The 27,583-nt window shown below is 43.6% G+C and overlaps 2 protein-coding genes across 2 annotated transcripts in view; one reads left to right on the top strand and one right to left on the bottom strand.

The window, feature by feature from the left end:
- The window catches only part of capn5b (calpain 5b), a 34,404-nt gene that overhangs the window by 3,875 nt on the left and 2,946 nt on the right, over positions 1-27,583 (top strand). The window contains exons 2-9 of the mRNA XM_063895607.1: positions 7,299-7,472; positions 15,724-15,855; positions 20,427-20,635; positions 20,776-20,968; positions 23,844-24,037; positions 26,408-26,485; positions 26,592-26,787; positions 27,412-27,572. Coding sequence (XP_063751677.1) covers positions 7,308-7,472; positions 15,724-15,855; positions 20,427-20,635; positions 20,776-20,968; positions 23,844-24,037; positions 26,408-26,485; positions 26,592-26,787; positions 27,412-27,572 — 1,328 coding nt within the window. The 5' untranslated portion in view covers positions 7,299-7,307. The remainder of the gene's footprint in view (positions 1-7,298; positions 7,473-15,723; positions 15,856-20,426; positions 20,636-20,775; positions 20,969-23,843; positions 24,038-26,407; positions 26,486-26,591; positions 26,788-27,411; positions 27,573-27,583) is intronic.
- On the bottom strand, positions 17,887-18,360 carry ompb (olfactory marker protein b). Its single transcript, XM_063895606.1, has one exon. It carries the CDS (start codon positions 18,358-18,360, stop codon positions 17,887-17,889), a length of 474 nt encoding a protein of 157 aa, XP_063751676.1.

Raw genomic sequence — 27,583 nt, 5'->3', positions numbered from 1 at the left:
AAACCCACCATGTGCATTTGTTCTGGGGAGAGGTGTGCTTGTTAGCCCTCTGTCAGTTTAATGGTGGTGTTTTGCAAAATTCTGCCAGTGCACCATTCGAACAGTGTGGTGCCACGGTCCATTTACCAGCTGTAAATTAGCATGCGACAGCAGCCGCATGAGATTAATGTTGACATCTGCTGACCAGCAGGTACTCTACGCTCAGTGGAGCTACAGGCCGGCACTCTGCAATCTGCACCGTGGCTCAGACTAGGACGTTTGTTCCTGCGTGATGTTCTTTATTTAACGGTACTGAATGATGATGTAATTACAGAACAGGTAAGACGCAAACAGTTGCACATACTGTAAGAAAAAACACAATAATAATAATTATGATTAATATGTTTTTTTATTTCAAATAAAATCAATATAATTATAATAACAATATAATAATAATAATAATAATAATAATAATAATAATAATAATAATAACAATAATAATAATAATAATAACAATAATATTAATAATAATAATAATAATAATAATAATAATAATAACAATAATAATAATAATAATAATAATAATAATAATAATAATAATAATAATAATAATAATATTAATATTAATACATTTAAATAAAAACAAGAAATACATACAAATAATAATATTAATAATTATAATAATAAATTAAGCTAAACACTTTTGGATATAATTACTGTGCGGTGATCAATTCCACCTTCGAGTTGTTTATTATAGCACAGGCTTCTCTTACTGCTTTGTAAACAAGCAGTGCGTTCTGGAGCACCGGAGAGAGAAAGCTCTATGAATTATTTGTTGTCCTGGACCAACAAGTGCAGCGGATGATTAATACACTGGGCTTGAAACAGTGCATTACACGCTGTATTACAATGTCTGTCAGCAGCCGCACTTTGTTTCCTTCCAGTCGCTCCTCACAGAATCGATCATCGATTGAACGTCTCCTCCCTCCAGCTTCTCCTTCCTCCAGCTCCTCCTCCCTCCAGCTTCTCCTCCCTCCAGCTTCTCCTACCTCCAGCTCCTCCTTCCTCCAGCTTCTCCTCCTTCCAGCTTCTCCTTCCTTCAGCTCCTCCTTCCTCCAGCTTCTCCTCCCTCCAGCTTCTCCTTCCTTCAGCTCCTCCTCCCTCCAGCTTCTCCTCCCTCCAGCTTCTCCTTCCTCCAGCTCCTCCTCCCTTCAGCTTCTCCTCCCTCCAGCTTCTCCTCCCTCCAGCTCCTCCTCCCTCCAGCTTCTCCTCCCTCCAGCTTCTCCTCCCTCCAGCTCCTCCTTCCTCCAGCTTCTCCTCCCTCCAGCTCCTCCTCCCTCCAGCTTCTCCTCCCTCCAGCTCCTCCTCCCTCCAGCTTCTCCTCCCTCCAGCTTCTCCTCCCTCCAGCTTCTCCTCCCTCCAGCTTCTCCTCCCTCCAGCTCCTCCTCCCTCCAGCTCCTCCTCCCTCCAGCTTCTCCTCCCTCCAGCTTCTCCTCCCTCCACTGCAGGAGCTGCTGTCTGATTCATGACTCCATTGCAGAGAAAAGTAACAAAGGACTTCCTGTCATATAGTTTGTACTGCGGTGAATGGTCAACCCGCCCTTAGCCTATCATGTACAATGCGATTGAGCGCTGGCGAATAGTAGCGCGAGTGTTCCGTGGTGATGTCACTATGTTCCAGGAGTAAACAAAGGAGTCAAATGGAGGAGATTTTTCAGTAAATCAGTATTTTTACTTTTTAAACTGGGGTCAGGAGCTGCATTATCAGGAGTGGTCCTCCTCTGTAGCATCTTTTTTGGGTCATATTTAAGCATGTTTATACATTTTGACTTCATTTAGTTAGACTTTCCTCAAACCCGATCTGCCAGGAACAGTTGTGATGTGCATTTGAGATTTTAAATACCCATTGTTAAAGTGCTACTGCCACTTGTTTACTTACATGTGTTGATCAAATAACTTGGCGGGATGAATGATGGGAAAGCTATGTTGCCAACATCCACACCGCCGTCTTGTCTCTCTTCTGTCTTTATTGCCCATTATTCTGGGAAATGTCGTAAACAAATTGGCCACTTTTAGACACTTTATGGCTAATAGATTCCTCCCGGTCTCCTGTGGTTTGCTGCAGTGCCATCGTTCTGGTAGCTGGACCCTTTTTAATGTATTTTCACTGGAGATGCATCGATCGATTGGCAGATTCCTATCAGTCTCAGACAAAGCAGATTCCCATCGTGCAAACACAAGAAAGCCAACCACACACACAGTGTTGCCAACTTCATGTCTTTCTGCTTCGATGTGCTGACTGTTAAAAAGAGCCTAGCAGAACAAATAACGACTAATACAGGTCACAGAAAAAAGTCCAGAAATGTAATCAAATAATCTCCACATATTAAAACCACTTTATGACTTCTGAAGTGAAAAACTAACGGTCACATGACTTCACGTCACCACCGCTAAGCTAAAGGAGGCTAATGTTGGGCTATCAAGGAACTACAGCATGGTCACATGACTTCACGTCCCCACCGCTAAGCTAAAGGAGGCTAATGTTGGGCTATAAAGGAACTACAGCACGGTCACATGACTTCACGTTGGGCTATCAAGGAACTACAGCATGGTCACATGACTTCACGTCACCACCGCTAAGCTAAAGGAGGCTAATGTTGGGCTATAAAGGAACTACAGCACGGTCACATGACTTCACGTCTCCACCGCTAAGCTAAAGGAGGCTAATGTTGGGCTATAGAGGAACTACAGCACGGTCACATGACTTCACGTCTCCACCGCTAAGCTAAAGGAGGCTAATGTTGGCTGTGATGACGTTTAGTCGTCTCATTTAGACACTCGTTATCACCCCTGTTTTTAAACTCAGCAGGGGTATTTAATGATGTATTTTATGAATTCAAATCTCTTGTGTTAACCACAGACCTTGTTTATAATTCATGAAATTGTAACTGAACTCTCCATGACAGAGAAGTCACAAAGATGTCTCTCTATTAAAGTTCCTAGAAAGAAATAACTGTAGCAGGTCAGACTTTAAATAAATCTGAATCACAGAGAACATTTTAATCAGTGCAGCTCTGATTCTCACCTTCTTGATTTTCCATCTGTTTTGCGTCCCCACTTGTAGGAGAAGTCTTATATAATCTCAGATCACGTCCTCCCAACATCTGGCTGCCGTCCAACACGATTCCTTCCACACTGAAGCATCTGTGCCCACTTGTGTTACTGAGGAAGGTTTTCTGTGGTGATTATATTATCAAAGTGATATCAGAATCATCAGAATGCTTTATTTATCTCAGGAGAAACTGGACAGTTCTTTTATCTTGTGGTTTTGGATTTGTCCTTTCCAGACAAAATTATTACACAGCCTTGTTGAATATTTGATTCTGATTGGTCAATTTGGACATTCCAGAGGTCTGTTATTTTCCGCTATCAGACCGTTGCCGTGAGAACAGACCGTTGCTGAGGGTGCTCAAGGCATTTTGTGCAGTCATATCACTGCACAGAAAGGAGCCTGGTAAAATAACTGACTGTGATTATTTGAACTATGTTGCAATGGGAGGGATTGCTAATGTTTTGCATCGTCATTGAAACCTTTTTAGAAATGGTCATGGTGAGGTCATTCTAAAAGGATCTGGACCGAACAAGGATTGCCAAAGTCTGTAGAGTACGATTAGTAGGTTGTGACTTCTGTGCAGATCCACAACACTTCGTTCAGAATGGTATTTTAGCCTCAAACAAACACTGTGCATTGTTTGAATAGTGCACTAGATGAATTGTGCAGCTTTAGACCACACAGTGTTTGCTCCGCAGTAATTCAGAGCCGTGCATGTTGCAGTGGAGCCTCCAGTGCAGCGGCCTCTCTGCAGGTGATGCTGTTGGCCGTCCTCCGAGGTCACATGACAGCACGGTTTCCCCATCGCAGTCACGAGCCAAGACACCGGACCATCTGTCAGTTTTCACTTCCAACTGCGACCTCCTCACTCCCCTGGATTACTGCCTCACTCGCTCAAGATTCTCTTTATTTTGCGTTGAGGAGAGCAGACCGGAGGCTTTAGTTAAAGAGCACATGTTCTGCTCATTTTCAGGTTCATATAGTATTTAGTGGCTCTACTGCGCCATGTTCCTATGCTTTAATGTTCAAAAAGCTCTTTATTTTACCCCTTAGAGATGTCCCGCCCCTTAGCCTACCACGTACAATGTCTTTGGAGTGCTAGCCAATAGGAGTGTGAGTGTTCCGTCGTGATGTCACTATGTTCCAGAAGTAAACAACGGAGTCCAATGTTGGCGTTTCAAACAAATACTTATACAGGAAAGGAGAAACCCCAAAAAGCAGAATAGGGACTCTTTAAAGCCTTAGTGAATGTAAAGGTTCAGTCTCCAGATTTCTTCCGTTGTCCTTTTTGATTTTTGGCGTCCGGCCATTTTCAGCTCACTCCATTTCCCAGGTATTAGAAGCCATTGAACACCGCTGCGAGGTGCGTCCCAATTATAAAACGCTTTATCTGATAACGCTGCTACTAGTAATTCAGCTTAAAGACACTTTATTACTTTACTCCAGAGCAGTGTGCCAGGTGGAACGGATGAGGAATTACAGCGTATACGGTAATATTATGGGGGGGGGGGATCACTAAATGTACCTGTTGTTCACGATTTTTCAACCATTTGTATTTTGTAGGCTTTAAAATTAGCATTTATCGAAGAAACTGTGTTTTTTGTACTAATTATTATTACTTAACGACATTAAATTTACTGCATTTTTCCCAATTTGGGGCATTTTTTCATCACAGCATCATGTAAACAAGTAATTGAACATGAAATAAAAATGAATAGAATTTGAAAATACACAGAAACATATTTCTACCTTTTTTGTTCCCTTTAATTAATATTTTTTTAAACAATTGCCCAAGAAATGTACCGTGAAGGTCGACAGACAAACGTTTCTGCTTTTTAATTTTCTCCTCATGTTTTTATTGACATATTAGCAATGAGCTAATTAACCTTGAGGACAGCAGCTGGTATTGATCTGCATGTAGATGTGGATACGTCAAACCCCGACCTCTGCCACTGCTTAACATTTACAGAGCAGACCTCCACATTCCTCAAGTCCACCTGATTAATTATGCATTCAAACGAGGCGACTTCATGATATCACGAGTCGGACACCGTTGTGACAGTCAGCTCACGTTAGTGTCAGAGCTGTGAGGTCCAAGAAGAGTCCTCTGAACGCTTCTTAAAGAGTCCTCTCCTGCTGATGTTCAGGTGTATATCAGTATGTAGTGTCTCTACTTTAAAGAGTCCTCTCCTGCTGATGTTCATGTGTATATCAGTATGTAGAGTCTCTACTTTAAAGAGTCCTCTCCTGCTGATGTTCAGGTGTATATCAGTATGTAGTGTCTCTACTTTAAAGAGTCCTCTCCTGCTGATGTTCAGGTGTATATCAGTATGTAGAGTCTCTACTTTAAAGAGTCCTCTCCTGCTGATGTTCAGGTGTATATCAGTATGTAGAGTCTCTACTTTAAAGAGTCCTCTCCTGCTGATGTTCAGGTGTATATCAGTATGTAGTGTCTCTACTTTAAAGAGTCCTCTCCTGCTGATGTTCAGGTGTATATCAGTATGTAGTATCCTACTTTAAAGAGTCCTCTCCTGCTGATGTTCAGGTGTATATCAGTATGTAGCGTCTCTACTTTAAAGAGTCCTCTCCTGCTGATGTTCAGGTGTATATCAGTATGTAGTGTCTCTACTTTAAAGAGTCCTCTCCTGCTGATGTTCAGGTGTATATCAGTATGTAGTGTCTCTACTTTAAAGAGTCCTCTCCTGATGTTCAGGTGTATATCAGTATGTAGTGTCTCTACTTTAAAGAGTCCTCTCCTGCTGATGTTCAGGTGTATGTCAGTATGTAGAGTCTCTACTTTAAAGAGTCCTCTCCTGCTGATGTTCAGGTGTATATCAGTATGTAGAGTCTCTACTTTAAAGAGTCCTCTCCTGCTGATGTTCAGGTGTATATCAGTATGTAGCGTCTCTACTTTAAAGAGTCCTCTCCTGCTGATGTTCAGGTGTATATCAGTATGTAGCGTCACTACTTTAAAGAGTCCTCTCCTGCTGATGTCCAGGTGTATATCTTTAAAGAGGAGCCTCAGTGCTCAGTGTTAAGAGGACGAGCCGCGTACGGAGATGAAAGTCAATGACCTGAGAGTCTTTGAAATCCTGTAGTAAATCTCTGGTCTGCTGTCTATACTTCTGGCTGCTTTGTATTGATTATGAAATGAAATGACACGGGTAGAGGATGAAGTATATAAATAAGTGACCAGAAAAAGTGTTGACATGTAAAATCACAGACACTGAAGAGGCACTATAATAGTAATACAATAAAGTGTATTTCAAACAATAGAAAACGTTGTGTTTCAGCACGGATTGTCCTCTCAGAAGCCTCTGTTTGCGGCTCCTTCAACGTACAGCAGTGATAATTAGACCCCCGAGGATAACTGAGCATCGACAGATTCATCATTTTGACCCACGGATTCCAGGCTGAGCTCAGGGCGGCAGCAAACATCGACTCCTTATTCCCACTGAGGGCTTTTCTGTAAGGTATTACAGTCTGCTGGATGCTGCTGTCAGTCAGTCGAGTGTGTGTGTGTGTGTGTGTGTGTGTGTGTGTGTGTGTGTGTGTGTGTGTGTGTGTGTGTGTGTGTGTGTGTGTGTGTGTGTGTGTGTGTGTGTGTGTGTGTGTGTGTGTGTGTGTGTGTGTGTGTGTGTCAGGAAGTAAACACTAAAGGGAACAGCAGAAGAAGACAGACAGGAAGTAAACACTAAAGGGAACAGCAGAAGAAGACAGACAGGAAGTAAACACTAAAGGGAACAACAGAAGAAGACAGACAGGAAGTAAACACTAAAGGGAACAGCAGAAGAAGACAGACAGGAAGTAAACACTCAAGGGAACGTCAGAAGAAGACAGACAGGAAGTAAACACTAAAGGGAACAGCAGAAGAAGACAGACAGGAAGTAAACACTAAAGGGAACAGCAGAAGAAGACAGTCAGGAAGTAAACACTAAAGGGACAGGAAGTAAACACTAAAGGGAACAGCAGAAGAAGACAGACATGAAGTAAACACTAAAGGGAACGTCAGAAGAAGACAGACAGGAAGTAAACACTAAAGGGAACAGCAGAAGAAGACAGACAGGAAGTAAACACTAAAGGGAACAGCAGAAGAAGACAGACAGGAAGTAAACATTACCCACCATGATCCCCTCGCTGCACGATGCTTATTACAGCTGTATCTCTGACAGGTGTCCCTCCTTGTCTTCCCTGTGGTTCCCTGTAGGGCTGCAGCATGTTTACTTCCGTGAAGGCCTTCGAGGGGCAGCAGTACTCCACCCTGAAGAGGCAGTGCCTGCAGAGCGGCCTTCTCTTCGAGGACCCCCGATTCCCTGCCTACGACGACTCGCTCTTCTCCCAGGGCAACAGGATCGGACGCGTGGTCTGGAAGAGGCCTCGGGTGAGTTGTAAAGACTTTCGGCTGATTAAATCCTGGTAGATATTTATGCTTTGAGGTATTTATTTATATCTGAATTCAAGTACTTGCATTTTATTTTTTGCGAGTGCTTATGATACACTAACTTCCCTTACAGACAAATTAGACTTTTTCAACAAGCAGAATCGTACATTTTCACAGCTACACTGAGTCTAGTGGTTTTACAGGACCACATCCATCCTCTCTCGCTGACAGGCTGATACATCCCTGTGGTGGCTCTTGGTGTAGCTGGTTCTGCTCGTACCAAAGCATACCTGAGTTCTAGCTTTTCTAGCTGTAGTCTGCAGTGGTGTCTCCGCTCCTCTCTTTGGTGATCTTGCGTAAGCCGGCGCTGGATGTATGCTTCGTGGCGGTAGTTATGGGATAGCGGGGCCTCAGAATTTAGCGAAGCTGCTGTGGATGGAGTAACCTCCTTCTGCCCCGTGTGTTCAGCAACAGCCAGCATACATCGCCATGGAAACTGGGTCACACAGATTATGTTTTGGTCTGTGCTGATGTCAGTCATGCAGACGGAAGAACTGGAGGAAGTCAAGAGGAGAGAGAGAGAGAGGGCAGGAGGAGAATCCTGTTTATTTTACCTCTTCACTCTCAGTGTCAGGAGGCTAACAGGAGCTAACATCTTAGCATGTTTTAGATTTGTATTAAAAGTGCCAATACTGTATGGTAACGTTTAAGGGCTGCACAATCTGGATGTTTGTTTCATTATTTTGACCAATTTTGCATCAGAAATATAACAGGACTACTTTTTAAACAGTATCTACATTGTCTTCTACTCCAAACAAGGACTTTTATTATGTCTGAGGAATACCGTTTGTAGGCTTCTCTGCAGCTCCACGAAACTCTAAATAATCAGAATAATATTTACACAAATTTAGCCTTTAACAAATGTTGTGCTTCCTGCAATTTGGATATATCACAGATCCATATTGCAATTTCAATAACATTGTGATTAATCCTTCAGACGTAATGAGGTTGCTGTTGCTGTTGTTGTCTTGGACTTAATTCTAAAGTGACTTACCTTTATTGAATTACACAACTTAATCAAATTTCCCTTAGTGGTCTTATTGAGGTCACTGTGGGAAGCACATCCTTTATAAAGACACAAAGAACTAGGTATTCATTTAAAGAGTCCTCTCCTGCTGATGTTCAGGTGTATATCAGTATGTAGAGTCTCTACTTTAAAGAGTCCTCTCCTGCTGATGTTCAGGTGTATATCAGTATGTAGCGTCTCTACTTTAAAGAGTCCTCTCCTGCTGATGTTCAGGTGTATATCAGTATGTAGTGTCTCTACTTTAAAGAGTCCTCTCCTGCTGATGTTCAGGTGTATATCAGTATGTAGTGTCTCTACTTTAAAGAGTCCTCTCCTGCTGATGTTCAGGTGTATATCAGTATGTAGAGTCTCTACTTTAAAGAGTCCTCTCCTGCTGATGTTCATGTGTTTATCAGTATGTAGTGTCTCTACTTTAAAGAGTCCTCTCCTGCTGATGTTCAGGTGTATATCAGTATGTAGTGTCTCTACTTTAAAGAGTCCTCTCCTGCTGATGTTCAGGTGTATATCAGTATGTAGAGTCTCTACTTTAAAGAGTCCTCTCCTGCTGATGTTCAGGTGTATATCAGTATGTAGCGTCTCTACTTTAAAGAGTCCTCTCCTGCTGATGTTCAGGTGTATATCAGTATGTAGAATCTCACTTTAAAGAGTCCTCTCCTGCTGATGTTCAGGTGTATATCAGTATGTAGAGTCTCTACTTTAAAGAGTCCTCTCCTGCTGATGTTCAGGTGTATATCAGTATGTAGTGTCTCTACTTTAAAGAGTCCTCTCCTGCTGATGTTCATGTGTTTATCAGTATGTAGTGTCTCTACTTTAAAGAGTCCTCTCCTGCTGATGTTCAGGTGTATATCAGTATGTAGTGTCTCTACTTTAAAGAGTCCTCTCCTGCTGATGTTCAGGTGTATATCAGTATGTAGAGTCTCTACTTTAAAGAGTCCTCTCCTGCTGATGTTCAGGTGTATATCAGTATGTAGTGTCTCTACTTTAAAGAGTCCTCTCCTGCTGATGTTCAGGTGTATATCAGTATGTAGAGTCTCTACTTTAAAGAGTCCTCTCCTGCTGATGTTCAGGTGTATATCAGTATGTAGCGTCTCTACTTTAAAGAGTCCTCTCCTGCTGATGTTCAGGTGTATATCAGTATGTAGCGTCTCTACTTTAAAGAGTCCTCTCCTGCTGATGTTCAGGTGTATATCAGTATGTAGCGTCTCTAGTTTAAAGAGTCCTCTCCTGCTGATGTTCAGGTGTATATCAGTATGTAGTGTCTCTAGTTTAAAGAGTCCTCTCCTACTGATGTTCAGGTGTATATCAGTATGTAGAGTCTCTACTTTAAAGAGTCCTCTCCTGCTGATGTTCAGGTGTATATCAGTATGTAGAGTCTCTAGTTTAAAGAGTCCTCTCCTGCTGATGTTCAGGTGTATATCAGTATGTAGAGTCTCTACTTTAAAGAGTCCTCTCCTGCTGATCTTCAGGTGTATATCAGTATGTAGTTAAAGTTAAATCTCAAGACATTTCCCCTTTTTTTCTGTTGGTCTGAATCCATGCGCTGATTCATGTATCTGGAACACTTGATCATTTATTAATAATACAATAAAACCTTAGCCATTGGACCAATACCAGTTTATTAAGCAGCTGTTTAATGATTTAAAACAAGCTCTCCACAGACTTGATGTGAGAGGAGCCGATAACAGAGTACTCACAAAAACGCTCGCATGACACTTCCATTCCTTATTTGAGTTCCTGTGTGAAAACTGTGACAACAGGAACAATATCCCAACTCTGCCCTGGTTTTAGGAGCCTTGTTTGTGTCTCTTTGGACTTGTATCTGTTGGTAGTAATCCCAAATATATGAAAAAGGAGTCAAATAGATCGGTTTCATTCAATTTCTCTCTAAACTGTAGCTTTGGTTAGTTGTTATTAGCAAGGCTGTTTGCAAGATTACACAGGGACAACCTTTCTGTCTCCAAAACAGAGGTGATGGAAAGATTCATTTTGATCTATCTGTCCGTCCGTCCGTCCGTCCGTCCGCCCGTCCATCTACCTCCCTTCCTACCTCCTTACCGTCCTTCCTTTTAAATCCTGATTATCCTGTTACATGTTATACATTCCCCCTCACATTTCTCTCTCACACTGTGTATGTGTTGATCAGAGAGGGGGTGTTATCAGAGTCAGGGTGACGGTTCACAGCTTCCCCCCTTCCCCCCTGGAGGTCGTTTAGCTCCCTGTTATCCTTGCTCAGATGCACCGAGGCAGTATTTATGGCTTCCATGAAGTCCCAGTGGCAGAGTGAGCATAAAGCGCCAGCTCTAATAAAACGCTTCCCCCCCCTCTCGCTGTGAGTCTCACATCGTCTTCCCCGCCTCCCCCTTCATCTCCCCCCTCTCATTTGTTTATTTATGTCTTCAGTCGGACAGGGTGGGGCGATATGACGACAACATCCTGTGAGACGAGGGTCATTTTTCCGCCGACGGAGCGATAGAGAAAGTATAATAAAGATAAAATGATTTAGAGCTTGTTTCTGTGCGGACAGAGAAGTGAGCGCCAGTATTTACCTGAACCTGTAAATCCATTGTCAGGATTGCTCTATACTTGATTGACTTGATGTTTTTGTGTGAATGAGACTTTTTGAGGTAAATAACTGAATATGAAATCTCACAAATCTTCTTCTATGTTGTGACGTTATTCTATACTCTATTAGGATGCACTCCAAATAAAATCACATGGGGATAAACGATCACGCGTTAATCGTTCAGGGTGTTTTGCTTCTCCACACTTCTTATTGTACTGCTTTGTTGAATACCGGATTCTGATTGATCAATATGGACATACCAGAGGTTGTTCATTTATGCTAGCAGATCGTTGCTGAGGAGAACAGACCTGTTGCTAAGGAGAACAGACCTGTTGCTAAGGAGAACAGACCGTTGCTAAGGAGAACAGACTTGCTAAGAAGAGCAGACCGTTGCTAAGGAGAACAGACTGTTGCTAAGAAGAGAAGACTGTTGCTAAGGACAACAGACTGTTGCTAAGGAGAACAGGCTGTTGCTAAGGAAATTAATAATGTTGCTAAGGACAACAGACTGTTGCTAAGGAGAACAGGCTGTTGCTAGGGAGAAAATAATGTTGCTAAGGAGGAAGATCTGAGCAAGTGTATGCAAAGTTATCTCAATCCGCCCAGAGGAAGTCTGGAATCATTAACGCCAGCTGTAGAAAGGAGAACAGCAGATCATTTTAAATCACGATTGAAAAGTAATTGAGTATTAATCCGTGTTATGAGCGGGGTAATGTGCAGGGATCTCTCACGTTACACCAACAGAGAAGAACTGGTGTTACTTGTGAAGCCTGGAGGAAACACACCTTGCATTTTAATGAGAGAAGCTGAACGTGTGCTCAGAGGATTCTGTGCTGGACTCTGCATTCTGTCTGTTTGCTCGCGTTGTGTTTGATGTTCAGCTGATGGATGGCGCTGAGGACGGCGATGAAGCTTGTGAAAGGTTCTCAGCATCGGGCTAAATGATTAGGCTGTGCTCAGCCACAATATTCACATTACTTCAGTGCCTGCTGAGCCGGCCGGCGGTCGATACTCTATTACTCTTCCAACCTGAGCCAATCCCACCGCGGCTGCCCACCACGGGGAGACTCCACCAATCAATGCTGCAGGACGGGAGTTGAGGGGGGGGGGGACGTGATTAGAGATCTTAACTGTGGCTCAGACACACATCCACACACTGCGTCAGAGGGACAGTGGCACAGGCTCACTCTATTTCATTTTCTTTATTTGCATTCAAAGAAATGATTTAATTCAAGGCAGACAGAAAAAGAGACAGATAGATTCTGAATTAACTTATGAAGTAAATCTGACAGATCATTTAGACAACCTGTGAGTTAGTTAGGTTCTTATCTTGTCCCTCTTATCACTAGAAATAAGTAGTCAATATGTTATTATTCCCTATGCTGTCCCACAACGTTAGTGGGTTCCTGTTGAGAGAAATCCCAAAATGTTGAAGCATTTTGAAGTAAGATTACTGATCACTGACTTGGACACGTTTTTAGGGTTTTTCTGAACATTCTCATTGGCTGACGTGTTCCTCACACACTTAAGGTAAATAATATCCTACTTTTGAATTGTGTTAGCTCTAGTTTTGGCCCTTCATAGTGTTCATTGGTCAGACAGAGTTGTGCCTCTCACGGTTCACTTTGTTTTATGTTTGTTTTTTACTCTTTCTAATTTGCATATTATGTGCACTGCCTTTGTTTTAACCTGCTGTTGTAACGATCAATGAGTATATCTTATCTAATTGGCTGGCCTTTTAGAACATATTAACCTCAACAGTGCTCTCACTTTGACTAAAATGTAAACTTTCTTCCATGAACACAGAGAAAAGGTCACAAATGACCCTGCATTATGTGGCTGTGTATGCCACACTTCAGTCTCTGTAAGGTGAAGCTGCTGCTCCTCAGGGACTGCAGTGGCTTCTGATTATAAGTTTGCTTTTGCAGCAATCAGCCTCGCAGAGTCAGCAAACTACTGACCTTGGTTGTGTCCTCTGTGTGTGTGTGTGTGTGTGTGTGTGTGTGTGTGTGTGTGTGTGTGTGTGTGTGTGTGTGTGTGTGTGTGTGTGTGTGTGTGTGTGTGTGTCCTCACTTGAACATGCACCAGTGTGTGTGATTGGCCCTCGTACACATGCACATGACCCTTGAAGGATGCTACTATAGAGAGGCTCAGGGATGGCATCTCCCTGGTCCGATGGGATTTCTGCATGTGATTTTGGATTATTGCAGAAAATAAAGTCAAACGTTTAAGATACGCAGCAGGATAATCTCCACATGTAAACACCACTTTATGATTTCTGAAGTAAAAAGCTAACGTGAGGCTATAAAGGAACTACAGCACAGTCAAATGACTTCACGTCACCACCGCTAAGCTAAAGGCGGCTAATGTTGGGCTATAAAGGAACTACAGCACGGTCACATGACTTCACGTCACCACCGCTAAGCTAAAGGCGGCTAATGTTGGGCTATAAAGGAACTACAGCACGGTCACATGACTTCACGTCAGCACCACTAAGCTAAAGGCGGCTAATGTTGGGCTATAAAGGAACTACAGCACGGTCACATGTCTTCACGTCACCACCGCTAAGCTAAAGGAGGCTAATGTTGGGCTATAAAGGAACTACAGCACGGTCACATGAATTCACGTCACCACCGCTAAGCTAAAGGCGGCTAATGTTGGGCTATAAAGGAACTACAGCACGGTCACATGACTTCACGTCCCCACCGCTAAGCTAAAGGCGGCTAATGTTGGGCTATAAAGGAACTACAGCACGGTCACATGACTTCACGTCAGCACCACTAAGCTAAAGGCGGCTAATGTTGGGCTATAAAGGAACTACAGCACGGTCACATGACTTCACGTCACCACCGCTAAGCTAAAGGAGGCTAATGTTGGGCTATAAAGGAACTACAGCACGGTCACATGACTTCCCGTCTCCACCGCTAAGCTAAAGGCGGCTAATGTTGGGCTATAAAGGAACTACAGCACGGTCACATGACTTCACGTCACCACGCTAAGCTAAAGGAGGCTAATGTTGGGCTATAAAGGAACTACAGCACGGTCACATGACTTCACGTCACCACCGCTAAGCTAAAGGAAACCATTGAAGAGGGGACCCATTTGCTGGTTTTGGGGCTCATTCCTGCAACACTTTATCCCTAATGCATCAATAATCATAATCCAGTAATTAAATAAATATGATTCTGAAACTTTCTGATGTTTGCAGTGTGTATACATCACACGAGTAAAGGCTCATGCGCGTCCATCTTTTACTTTCCGACCGTAGTTGAGTTCAGGAGTGTGTAAAGATAAAGAGCTGATAAGTGCTCTCCTCTGTCTGCTGAGTAATGGAGGAGCCCATCGACCGGCGGAAAAACAGACAAACGGTTCACACCCTGCGACCTGCAGACAGTCGTAGAAATGCACAGTATTTTACATCAGGCATGTGTTAACCTTCATATTGAAAAACATATTGACCTGGAGGGCTATTATATAGCAGCTATTTCTATATAGTATATAGTGTTTGTGACGACTGAGTGAACACAGGTAGAGGACTCAATAGCACGACTCAGGGACAGAGGTTTCAGTCTCAATGAAAGGTCTTTACTTAACAGAGGTTCAGTACACGGAGGGAGGTCAATCAGCAATCAAAACAGACAAAGATAAGGCAGGAACTGGGTGCTGGGTCAGGTTCACGTGGAAGCTAGGGAAAATACTGCTGGGCCGCTTAAAGGAACAAAGAGGAACTGAGGGGATCACAGACTGAATACACAGGGGGAGGGGTGATGATGGGGCACAGGTGAGACTAATCAGCGCAGGAAGTGATGACACTGAAATGAGAGGAGAGGTGAGTAAAGTTTTTAAAGGACATAACATACAGACAAAGAACAGGAGAGTTGAGCTGTGTGTCTCTCAGGTTCAGGCTGACATCAAAAAAGTCCAAAACCCGAAGAACTTTCCAAATAATCGAGACAAACCTCTGCTCGGTTGTGGCCCCGGCCATGGCGCGACTGACTCGGGCACCTGCATCGCACGCCGGCGACCCGGGTTCAATTCCCGACCCGTGGTCCTTTCCGGATCCCACTTTCCTGTCACTCTCCACTGTCCTATCCGATTAAAGGCAAAAAGCCCCCAAAAAATATCTTAAAAAGAGAGTGGAGGACAGTCTCTGTAGTAATCATCCAACACCTTATCACAGGAACCACAGGAGGTCTGTGTGTGTGTGTGTGTGTGTGTGTGTGTGAGAGTGAGAGTAGATAAAAGCTTGCAGCCTCCCACTCTCAGAAGATGGTGAAGATGATACGTGGGCTTCAGGACAGATGCTCTTTCTCTGATTCATGAAGCTCTGTGTTGCTCTGAGGACCGTACACACTACTTTCTTCAGAAGTGTTCACAAGTATCCAATGTTTACATGATGAATTAGTAGTGAGATGAGGCGGCATGAATCGACACGTCTGTAGATACCGTTTGGACTTTTGTGAAGCTCCAGAAACTACTTCCTGCAATTTGGATATTACTCAATATTGCAATTCTTTTTCTTAGGTAGCATAAAAAACATACCATGGTTCGTCAGCGTTGTGCCTCAAAGCTCCCCTCACTAAACTGCTGTGTGTTTGTAGGAGCTGTGTGAAGACCCCCACCTGTTTGTGGACGGCATCAGCGCCCACGACTTACATCAGGGACAGCTGGGGAACTGCTGGTTTGTAGCAGCCTGCTCCAGCCTGGCCTCCAGAGAGTCTCTGTGGCAAAAAGTAAGTATTTTTTACGTTCACGTTTTTCGGAGATCCGACCAAAAGTCCTGAGATGTAAGTGAAAAATAAAATGTGAGACAAAAGTCTGACTTTTTTTATTTGTGAAAATGTTGTTTTTATTTATTTTTGAGTTCTGTGTTTCAACAGATATTAAAGTCAGAATCAGAGATTTTATTTTCAGAATTATTATTCTATTTATTTATTTTTGAGTTCAGAAACGTCAGAATTGTGAGATTAAATTCAGAAAAAAAGGCAGAATACTAACATGTAGATCAGAAAACATGTCATATTAAATGCATTTCACATTATTCTCAAATTAAAAATCTCAAAACGCTAAATTCGGGTAAAAATCTACATTTAATTATTTATCCCAAAGAAATGTTCTGAGAGAAAAAATCTGATTTTTATTAAAAAATGTTTTTCCAGCAAAAAAAAATGAAATAGTTTCTTTTTTTTGTTTCTAGACAAAAGTCAGAATTCTGAGATTTTAGTTAAAATTCTTCAAAAAAAGAGTGAATTGTTTGCAGGAAATCTAAGAACTCTTTTTCTCAGAACCCTAAAGTTAAAGGCTATTTTGGTCGGATGTGTAATTGAACTTCAGACCCTTTCTAATGGTTATTGTTCCAAACTGGTTCCGATCTGAGCATTAGAAGGTGGAAGTGTGTTTGTTGAAGATGCCTTTGTGCAGGGATCTGCTCGGTCCCCCGTCGGCACCAGCTGCACTTCCTGAAACTCTCACAGGAGCAGAAACTGTTTCCCTGTGAGACCCCAGGGCTGGTTACTCAGAACACTGTTATTGACGCTGCTTTTGTACCCTGGTAGTTACTCGTGCCTTTCATGTAGCTTTAGAGCTTTTGTGAAGCATCACCCTGCCTCTCTTAAACCTCTGTTATTACTCAGCAAAGTCTGTTTTAAATGATAGCTGTAAGGATGCACCGCAGATCATTTTCCACTCTTTTATTCTGAATATATTGGAAAAAAGGTCTTTTGAATTTCGCTGGCGCTAAATGTCGTGTAAGATATTGATTTTACGTGAGAAGAAATCAGGAAATCCCTCCAGCATTTTCAGATTTTTTAAAATTGCAATGATCTAAAATAAATTTTTCTGGAGCACTACTTAGAGGGGTATCAATGTCATCCTATCCCTTAAAGATAATCCATTATTTTAACCCATGCCTGTCACGCTTTGAGCAGAAGCACACATACCAATGAGGACGCTCAATAATAACATGGATGCGTTCAAGGTGAGCAGGAATTAAGTGAGCCTCCTGATAATGCAGCGTTCCTTATCAGAGAATCATTTACTGCTTCAGAAAGCACGTTGCTTGCAGGCTTTCTCGCAACGTGAAATGAACTTAATACCTCCTGACATCGCCGTTATTCCTTTCTTCACACACACTTCATCTCACACACGTCATCCCATTCAGTCACAGTTACTGTTGCAGGAGGAAGAGGAGGCTTAGAGATGAAATCCTCACGCCTCCCATCGCTCTTGTTTGTCAGGGTCGCCATGCAAGACGGATGAGGCAGCATGAACCTTTCCCGTCCAATAGGGAATAAACTCTCTCTCACACACACACACACACACACACACACACACACACACACACACACACACACACACACACACACACACACACACACACACACACACACACACACACACACACTCTCTATCCATTATCTCACACGGGACTCATTTCTACCAAACCCATCGGGGCTGGCTGTTTGTCAAACAGGACACGATGAATAACATTTCTGTGAGCCGTGTTTTAGTCGTCGGTTAAGAAAAGGCAACCACATCGTCTTTAAATATATCCAATTTATTTGGATTAAGCTGTATTTAACATCAGAGAATACAAAGACACAAAGAGACACTGCTACGATCAACAGGTTCAAAAGGAAGGTATGAATGTTTGAAGTTATTGCAGAGAGAGGACGATGAAGTCTTGTCCTTACAGATAGTGTGAGTATGATATAAAAACAATGCCGGTTTAAATAATCTAAACTCACGAGCACAGAGAAAGAGTTTCAGCGGTCCGTTGTGAAGTTGATGGAGCAGTTGACAGTCTCAGGGGTGCATCCCTCTGCGAAGGCAAACAGGAAGTACATCACCTTCCTTACCTTCGCCATCTCTGCGATTCTCTCACCAAACTCGTACGCGTCGGCCTCGTAGCACTGGACGCTGTCGTCCTTGGTTCCCCTCCAGAAAACCCCGGCGGGCTCCAGCAGCTGCCGCGTCATCAGGTGGGTGAGATCCGGGGTCCAGAGCTGCGAGGTGGCGGTGATGGTGAGGCGTCCGGTATCGACCAGTTGCACCGACCAATGAGAGAACCGGAGGGATTGTTCGGTGAAGTCCAGTCGGTACACCGCCTCGTGAGGCAGCAGCAGGCGCTCGCCGTCCTGCCTCTTCTGGCCTCGCTGCTGCAGAGACTGAACCCGCAGACGCATCACCTCCGTCAGCTCCGTGTCCGGCCGGAAAGGCAGCTCCAACTCTGAAGACATGCTTGCACTGCACACCGGCGGGCCGAGAGGTCGGTACCAAGCAGACTGGCAGCTATGTGGAAACTGAGCGTCTGTTCTGTCCTCTTCCTCCCAGTAACTCGTACTCCTTGCTGGTGCAGAATGCATGTGTTCACAGCTTCTATAGGAGAGAAGGCAGGTCTCTCACAGATCAACAGAGGAGCTAAGCAACCAGATCTCTTGCCTCCCCAGCCCAGGGTTTGCCCTCAGGGAACTGTGCTCAGAACTGTTTGTACCACGTCGGTTTGTGCTTGGCTACAGGTGTTTAACTCTAATGCCAGACATTGAGTAAACATGTTCCTGATGAGTTTATGGTCTCAATGCTAGATTCAAGTCTCTCTCAAAGCAGACATGATAAGAAAGGGGGATTTCTTGAGAATGATGGAGCTGCTACCAGTGTGTTGTTCTTGTTTGTGTCTTTTTTTGAGTGTTTTTCGATTAACTAAAGTTCATTGCTCCCCTAAAATGGTCTTTTGCATTTCAAGTTTGACTTAGCTTCACCGTTCTTGTCATTTCTGGATTAAAACAGTCAACATTTCAACACTGTAGTCCACAAACCAATGGATTTTACGGGAGGGAGTGATTCCCTAAGAGTGAGTCCCCTTGGTCTTTACGTACTGACGGTTAGCAAGGGAAGCCAAAGTGGGTTCTGCTTGTGTCTCTGGCGGACAGTCATCAGGTCTGTTACATCTCAGAGTTCAGTTGCTGCATGGTGAGTCCCGGTCTAGATGAAAGCTGAGATAGATGAAGCCTCATTCCCTCACTCCCCACAGTGCAGAGACAATAAGCAAAAGGATGGAGTGCCAGAGCCTCCTGGGGGATTACAAAATGACTCTGAGGTTTGTGTGGTGCAGTGCTTTGTTTCTCTGGAGAGGCCACATAGTCTCCCGTGCGGCCTCCTGTAGAGATGTTTGACAGGAAGTGCTGTTAGTAAATCCTGACAGCGCCAAGGACGCCAGTTGTCACACCTTTTACAGGAGGTGTCGATATCTGAATCATTTCCAGTTGTTATTGCGCGCCAGGGGAGGAGCAAGCGGCAACCTCCGGGTCTGAAAAGTGAGGCTAAGTCAGAGGTGCTTTGCATTGTCTCTAAAGATCACACAGTTCAATTATATAAAAGGATCTAACTTGACCTTTGGTTTATTAACCTGAATAGAGCTGATGAGGTAATGGTCTGTAATTGTAGTTTCAAGTCTCCAAGGAAAAAGTCAGAACTTTGAGAAAACAGTTCATTCCCCAAAAGTTAGATTTCTTAGAAAAAGTCAACATTTGTATTAAAGGTCAGAACTCGTAGAACAATTCAGAAATCAGAAGTAAAAGCTCACGTGTTGTCCTTCTCTGAGTCATTTATGTTTTTTTATTGCGTGCCATTCTACTGGGGGACAATCCACAGGTCAGGTCGCCTCAAGGTCGGGGGATTCTGTTATGACACTTGCCGTGGCTTATCAGGGAAATGGGTGTCTACTAACCAAAGGGTCAAAGGTTTGATACCGAGACCCTGCAGTAAACATGCCAAAGTGTCCTTGGGCAAGATACTTAATGCCAGATTGCTACCCCTGGCATGAAGGACTGAAGTGTATACGTTGCCTTGATTAAAAATAAACATTTGAGCAATAAAGTGAAGAGGCCCTATTCTGCTATCTGTTTGCCCTCTCCTGTAGTGTGCATGTAAATGGTCTGAAATCCCACTGTTCATTTTTCGAAAAACTACAACACACACACACACACACACACACACACACACATACACACACACACACACACACACACACACACACACACACACACACACACACACACACACACACACACACACACACACACACACACACACTACTGTTATAACCTCTCACCCATGTCCTATTACAGCTGGATTTATGATTGAGAGACTCACAGTGATAAATCTGTCCCCCGGTCCTGAATGCATCAGCAGACATGAGGCTCTCCACCTTCAAGTTATTTATTCTCCATGAACCACCGCCTGTTTGTTTGGCTCACCTGCCCTCTGATCCTCCCCCACCCCCCCGTCTCCCCCGTCTCCTCTGCAGGTCATCCCCGATTGGAAGGAGCAGGAGTGGGACACGGAGAAGCCGGAATCGTACGCCGGCATTTTCCACTTCCGCTTCTGGCGCTTCGGGGAGTGGGTGGACGTGGTGATCGACGACCGGCTGCCGACGGTGGACAACCAGCTGGTTTACTGCCACTCCAACGACAGCAATGAGTTCTGGAGCGCGCTGGTGGAGAAGGCCTATGCTAAGTGAGTGTCGGGGGTATAGCATGGCACATCATACAGAGGGGATTACTACCATACTCAACGACAATAATGGGAACATCGTTTAGTTGAAATACATAATATTAAAATCCATGAATAGATTAACACTAACCACTTCCTGTCAGGGTGTACGGCTGCTACGAGGCGTTGGACGGGGGAAACACGGCAGACGCTCTGGTGGATTTCACCGGCGGGGTTTCAGAGCCCGCCGACCTGCTGGAGGGTCAGATGGCGACGGACGAGGTCGCCCGAAACCAGCTGTTCGAACGAGTCCTCAAAGTGCACAACAGAGACGGCCTGATCAGCTGCTCCATCAGGGTGAGATACAGAGACCTGCTTTAAAGACCCTACATGACCAGGGACCCAGGGCCAAAATCATCACAATGACTCTTTAAAGTAGAGACACTACATACTGATATACACCTGAACATCAGCAGGAGAGGACTCTTTAAAGCAAAAAGTGTTTCTTGTAAACTCATGTCTGCTTGTTAGGAAAACAAGAGCATTTTATTTTGGCCCTTGGTCCCCCTTCTCATGGCAATCTATTCCCCGACGTCCTGCTCCGGCAGAAACTAATTCACAATCCCTTATTGTGATTCAGAATCAGGCGCAGTTCCATTTTTAAATGATACGGCTCTTTTATATGCATGAGTTTTTACACTGGAGAGTCTATTGTTCAAATGAGAGCTTGGAGAATACAACCGCCCCCGTGCAAAAAGGGCATTCTCCTCCTTTATCCATTGTTGTTATTACTTAAGCTTCTATTTCTCAATCATAAATTGCTGTTGTAGGAGTGCATACATTAAATGCCTATCCTCTGGGAGCCCCTGTATATATACTATGTGTTGCGGATTCATGGATCAAGGATTATATTTTTGGGGACAAAGGAGGAAAAACCAACTCGAACCTGATATGCTTTCATTCATCTTCAAAAACAGAGAGACTTGATATCAACAGGACTCAAAGTTGAATGGGATTTTTCCATTGGATAATTGCAGAAAATAATCTCTTTTATGATGATTTACGGTCACATGACTTCACGTCTCCACCGCTAAGCTAAAGGAGGCTAATGTTGGGCTATAAAGGAACCACAGCACGGTCACATGACTTCACGTCTCCACCGCTAAGCTAAAGGAGGCTAATGTTGGGCTATAAAGGAACTACAGCACGGTCACATGACTTCACGTCTCCACCGCTAAGCTAAAGGAGGCTAATGTTGGGCTATAAAGGAACTACAGCACGGTCACATGACTTCACGTCTCCACCGCTAAGCTAAAGGAGGCTAATGTTGGGCTATAAAGGAACTACAGCACGGTCACATGACTTCACGTCTCCACCGCTAAGCTAAAGGAGGCTAATGTTGGGCTATAAAGGAACTACAGCACGGTCACATGACTTCACCTCACCACCGCTAAGCTAAAGGCGGCTAATGTTGGGCTATAAAGGAACTACAGCACGGTCACATGACTTCATGTCACCACCGCTAAGCTAAAGGAGGCTAATGTTGGGCTATAAAGGAACTACAGCACGGTCACATGACTTCACGTCTCCACCGCTAAGCTAAAGGAGGCTAATGTTGGGCTATAAAGGAACTACAGCACGGTCACATGACTTCACCTCACCACCGCTAAGCTAAAGGCGGCTAATGTTGGGCTATAAAGGAACTACAGCACGGTCACATGACTTCACGTCACCACCGCTAAGCTAAAGGAGGCTAATGTTGGGCTATAAAGGAACTACAGCACGGTCACATGACTTCATGTCACCACCGCTAAGCTAAAGGCGGCTAACGTTGGGCTATAAAGGACCTACGGCACGGTCACATGACTTCATGTCACCACCGCTAAGCTAAAGGCGGCTAATGTTGGGCTGTAAAGGAACTACAGCACGGTCACATGACTTCACGTCTCCACCGCTAAGCTAAAGGAGGCTAACGTTGGGCAGGATGGCGTTTAATCGTCTCATTTAGACACTTTTTAGCAACAGCTGTTTTTAAATCCACCAGTGGGGTATTTAGTGACTTGTTTTATGTCGTAGAATAAAAATCTCCTCTGCTTGTGTTTTCTTATTTCAGACTAACAACCAAAAACACAATCCAAAGCCATTGACTTCCAGGACAGGGAACAGGAAGTGATTAAATGTTGACTCATTTTCTGGGTTTTAGGACTCATTCCTGCACCTCTTTATTATGTAACCTCTAACTCTTATGCCCGATTCTCTCAGAATTAAAGACACGCTGTCTGTCACAGGGAGTATAATCTATACTATAATAAAAACAAAATAACCAGCCACTCAAGGACAGTGTTCCTGAAGTCCATTTTGGAGTATGTGTCTCTCTGTGTGACATTAATCAGGCTCTCAGTAGTGGCAGCGGTAATAGAGAAGTGAAATGTAATGTCCAACAAAAAGCCTCTGAACACATCATTATTGGATCGAAGGACCAATTGTCTGATATCGCTGTAATGACTCCCTCGCCTCCTCTCCTCCCTCCATCCGAGGCGTTTTAGTCTCACATTTCTAATATGTAAGTGTCCCTACTCTGTTAATGTAAATCTTCCAGAGTGTGTGGTTTTGTAGACAATTAGAGCCAGCCTCTGTAAGTTAAAGATGCATAGGTAATAAAGCACCAGTTAGCAAATCTTTTGCAGGAACATATACCAGGTAAGAATATCCCTATGTGCATTTACCTGGTTGTATATAAAACAGTATGATAAAGAACAATGGTTTTCCCTGGTTAAAAAACATTTGATCAACAGCTTTATCTCCAATAAAGACAGAATAATCAGCTGCCCAAAACCGCCTTCAAAATAAAAGCATGAAGAGATACTTGAATAGTCACAGTTTGTTATGTTGCTTTCACTGCTGTGTACTCACGCTGTACGTTGTTATGTAATTATATGTTATTGTTTGCACATAATGATATCAGTACCTCTATATTTTGTCCGCTGCAATTGGCCCTTCATTGTGTATGTTTGACAGACAGTCTTCTGATACTGTATCTTCCACTGACATTATTGCATATCTTTCACTTTAAACTCATGTTTTTAGTTTCTGTTTTGAGATGTTTGTGTTTTATTCTTCTGTCTGGTTATTTTGTACCTTTGTAATGCCTGATTCCCTTCATCTTTTCCATATTTCTCGAGATCCACTGAAGTTTCCCAGCTCTAAATCCTCCCTGTTTTTTCTTCCCCAGGCGACCACGATAGAGGACATGGAGGCTCGGCTGGACTGCGGTCTGGTGAAAGGCCACGCCTACGCCGTGACGGACGTGAAGAAGGTGCGGCTCGGTCACGGGCTGCTGGCCTTCTTCAAGTCGGAGAAGCTGCACATGATCCGCATGAGGAACCCCTGGGGAGAGAAGGAGTGGAGCGGACCCTGGAGCGACAGGTAACTCACACACGCGCCTATTGGCTAGATAGGCTTAGGGGCGGGACATCTCTAAGTGGTTGACCAATCACAATTCAACGTCCATATCTTCTGATCTGTTTAAGGATCTTTGTCAAAATGTGGCTAGAATTCCCGCTATATTTGGATGGACTGTTGAGCCATCTTCATCAATCCTTCCCACAGTGATTTAGTCTCCAGACAACTCATCTCTTTATCCTTTCATACATGACCTTGTGGTGACCTGTAACTAAATTCCCTGATTTAATTTTCAAAACGTAGGAGTGCACTGGTCCCCTTGGTCTCTTGAGAATTGACAAACTGGTCTTAAAGACACTGCCTGTGATGAATGAGTAAACAAATACAAAATAAATCCAATGCCCACAGCGTAGAGGAGGAGGCTGCACAAAGGGGAAATGTCACGCAGACAATGAAAAATGGAGATGCAATCAAGCTAATGGGCCGCGGAGAGGAGAGCACGTGACTGAATTTATTCCCTGTGTGGGAGCATGTCTTATATTTCTGAGAATCATATCAGCCAGTAAATCTCAGAAATCATTTTCCCGTCAAAACAGAAATGAAGATGCTTCACCTTCATTATAATGTTCAGACAAATCAAAATGACTGGATATTCAGTCAGATGGGTTCTAGTTCTCCCTACAATTATTCTTAGTTTCTGCACTACTCCGACTCTTCTGATGGCAAATGTTAATGGAGTGGTGCGGGAATGAGTCCTAAACCCATAAATAAGTGAAGATTTTAGCATACCCTGCTCCTCTATCAATGTTTTTCTGAATATGTTTTTGGTGAGATGAGTAAATGAGACGTTTAGCTTAGCGGTGGTGACGTGAAGTCATGTGACCGTGCTGTAGTTCCTTTATAGCCCAACATTAGCCTCCTTTAGCTTAGCGGTGGTGACGTGAAGTCATGTGACCGTGCTGTTGTTCCTTTATAGCCCAACATTAGCCTCCTTTAGCTTAGCGGTGGTGACGTGAAGTCATGTGACCGTGCTGTAGTTCCTTTATAGCCCAACATTAGCCTCCTTTAGCTTAGCGGTGGTGACGTGAAGTCATGTGACCGTGCTGTTGTTCCTTTATAGCCCAACATTAGCCTCCTTTAGCTTAGCGTAGTGACGTGAAGTCATGTGACCGTGCTGTAGTTTCTTCATAGCATAAATGTTAGCTTTTTGCTTCAGAAATCATAAAGTGGTGATAAATTGTGGAGATTATCCTGATAATAAATATCATATTCGTCTGTTTGACACAGAGATTAGTTTTTGCTATAATCTAAAATCCAATGGAGAAATTTCATTGGATTTTTGTGAAGGGAACCAGGGAGATGCTGCCTTCAGGGTCCACTACAAAAATACATCATCACTGAACCTGTTTATGCTCAGATGGATAAATATCTCTTGAATCGTTGCCTCTCAGTGAAACAAACGACAGACGCTGAAGCCGGATCATAATGAAGTCTGAATTATTGATGAGGCCCGGAGAGAGAAAGATGGTATTAAAGAGACGTGAGTCATCGCTCCTCTTCCTCAATCATTCGCTCGCTGGCACTGAATAATTTATCCCGGGTTTGTTAAAAGACACGCAGACATGTCAGTGAATTATAAACAGAGACGTAAACACACACACATAATGCATCCTGTAGAGAGCAGTGAACACACACTGCTGTGATTCACAAAACACCGCCGACTCTTTAAGGTAACGGTGCCCAGGAGGGGAAGACACATACATCATTTATGTCTTTGAACTCTATACACTTACTGTACCTTTAAAGTACTTTGGTTATTTAAGGATTCCCAGTGAGAGGTGCAACCAATGATCTTTTATATCATCGTTAAATCTGACACAGCCGTTTTTTGTGTGTATAACATTTCAGAAAACACAAAAAAGAAAATCAATCCCAGTTCCTCAAAGTCCAAGGGGATGTCTGCAAGTGTCTATGTGTCTCAAAAAGATTCAGTTTAATTTGACATAAAGAAGCACATATACATACTGTATCTGATAGGCTACGATTTCTGCCATTTTTGAGTGACAGAAATCTTAAACGATTGATCAGTTATCAGTATATATATAAAGATATTAACCTGTACAAACAACATTCCTTTAAACCCCCTCAGACACACACACACACACACACACACACACACACACACACACACACACACACACACACACACACACACACACACACACACACACACACACACACACACACACACAGATGTCTCGTTAAACTATGTATGAACATTGTGTGTGTGAACGGATGAACAATCTGTGTGTGTGTGTGTGTGTGTGTGTGTGTGTGTGTGTGTGTGTGTGTGTGTGTGTGTGTGTGTGTGTGTGTGTGTGTGTGTGTCTGCAGCTCGGAGGAGTGGAACAAGGTGAGCAAGAGTGAGAGAGAGAAGCTGGGAGTCACGGTTCAGGACGACGGAGAGTTCTGGTGAGAAACATCAGCCTTCATTTAGCCGTTCCCTTTTCATTGACCCCTGACTTCAGTCTGAAACTCTTCTCCTCTCACTCTTCTCCCCTCTCTGCTTCTCCTGCAGGATGACGTTCGACGACTTCTGCCAATACTTCACGGACCTGATCATGTGCCGCCTCATCAACACCTCCTACCTGAGCATCCACAAAACCTGGGAGGAGGAGGTGATGCGGGGCTCCTGGGTTCACCGTCAGGATCCGCTGCGTAACCGCTCCGGAGGCTGCATCAACCACAAGGCCACCTTCCTGCAGAACCCCCAGGTGAGTGCAGGGTTCACATGCTGTACTGTAAGATCGAGTACTACCAACACCGTCTAAAAGTACTGTACTGCAGGTACAAGTACTGCGTTTAAAAAGTACGTGAGTATTATCAGTCAGATTCAGAAATTAACATGGATGTATGTCAGACACTTTGAGTAGTTCCTGTTTGATCTCAAAACAAACAATATGTTGGCTTTCAGAAAATGCAGCTCTTATTACAGGGTGTTGTCTGACTTCACTTCTCATCCAGCCCCTTCATTTTGATCTCTAAGTGCACCAGATAATACAACTTTAAAGTACACATTTGGATCCAATGATCCTGTAATTATTGTTTATACTGCAATAGACACTGCATTAAAAAGTAACATTACAAAGTCTGTTTGTTTTAAATATGTTGCAGCCCTAATTCGTACGTTATAGCCCAACGTGAGGTGAAGGTGAAATGAAAGAAATAAATGTGCATTAATGGGGACCTAAACCTATTAATGATCATCATAACTCATCTCAATATTGATCAGTATCGTGCATGATACCCAACACTGTGTGTGTGTGTGTGTGTGTGTGTGTGTGTGTGTGTGTGTGTGTGTGTGTGTGTGTGTGTGTGTCCTCTCGATCTCTCCTCAGTACGTGTTCGATGTGAAGAAGCTGGAGGATGAGGTTCTGATCTGCTTACAGCAAAAGGAGAAGAGAGCCACCCCCAAAGAGGGCAAAGGGGAAAACCTGGCCATAGGATTCGATATTCACCGGGTAGACACACTTAGTAAACACCAATACAAACTGTTTCCAACCCCTCAGT

The sequence above is a fragment of the Eleginops maclovinus genome, chromosome 11 (genome assembly GCF_036324505.1).
Source record: "Eleginops maclovinus isolate JMC-PN-2008 ecotype Puerto Natales chromosome 11, JC_Emac_rtc_rv5, whole genome shotgun sequence".
NCBI lineage: Eukaryota > Metazoa > Chordata > Actinopteri > Perciformes > Eleginopidae > Eleginops > Eleginops maclovinus.
The sequence above is the reverse complement of the archived record's forward strand: the minus strand, read 5'-3'. Positions and strand labels throughout refer to the sequence as shown.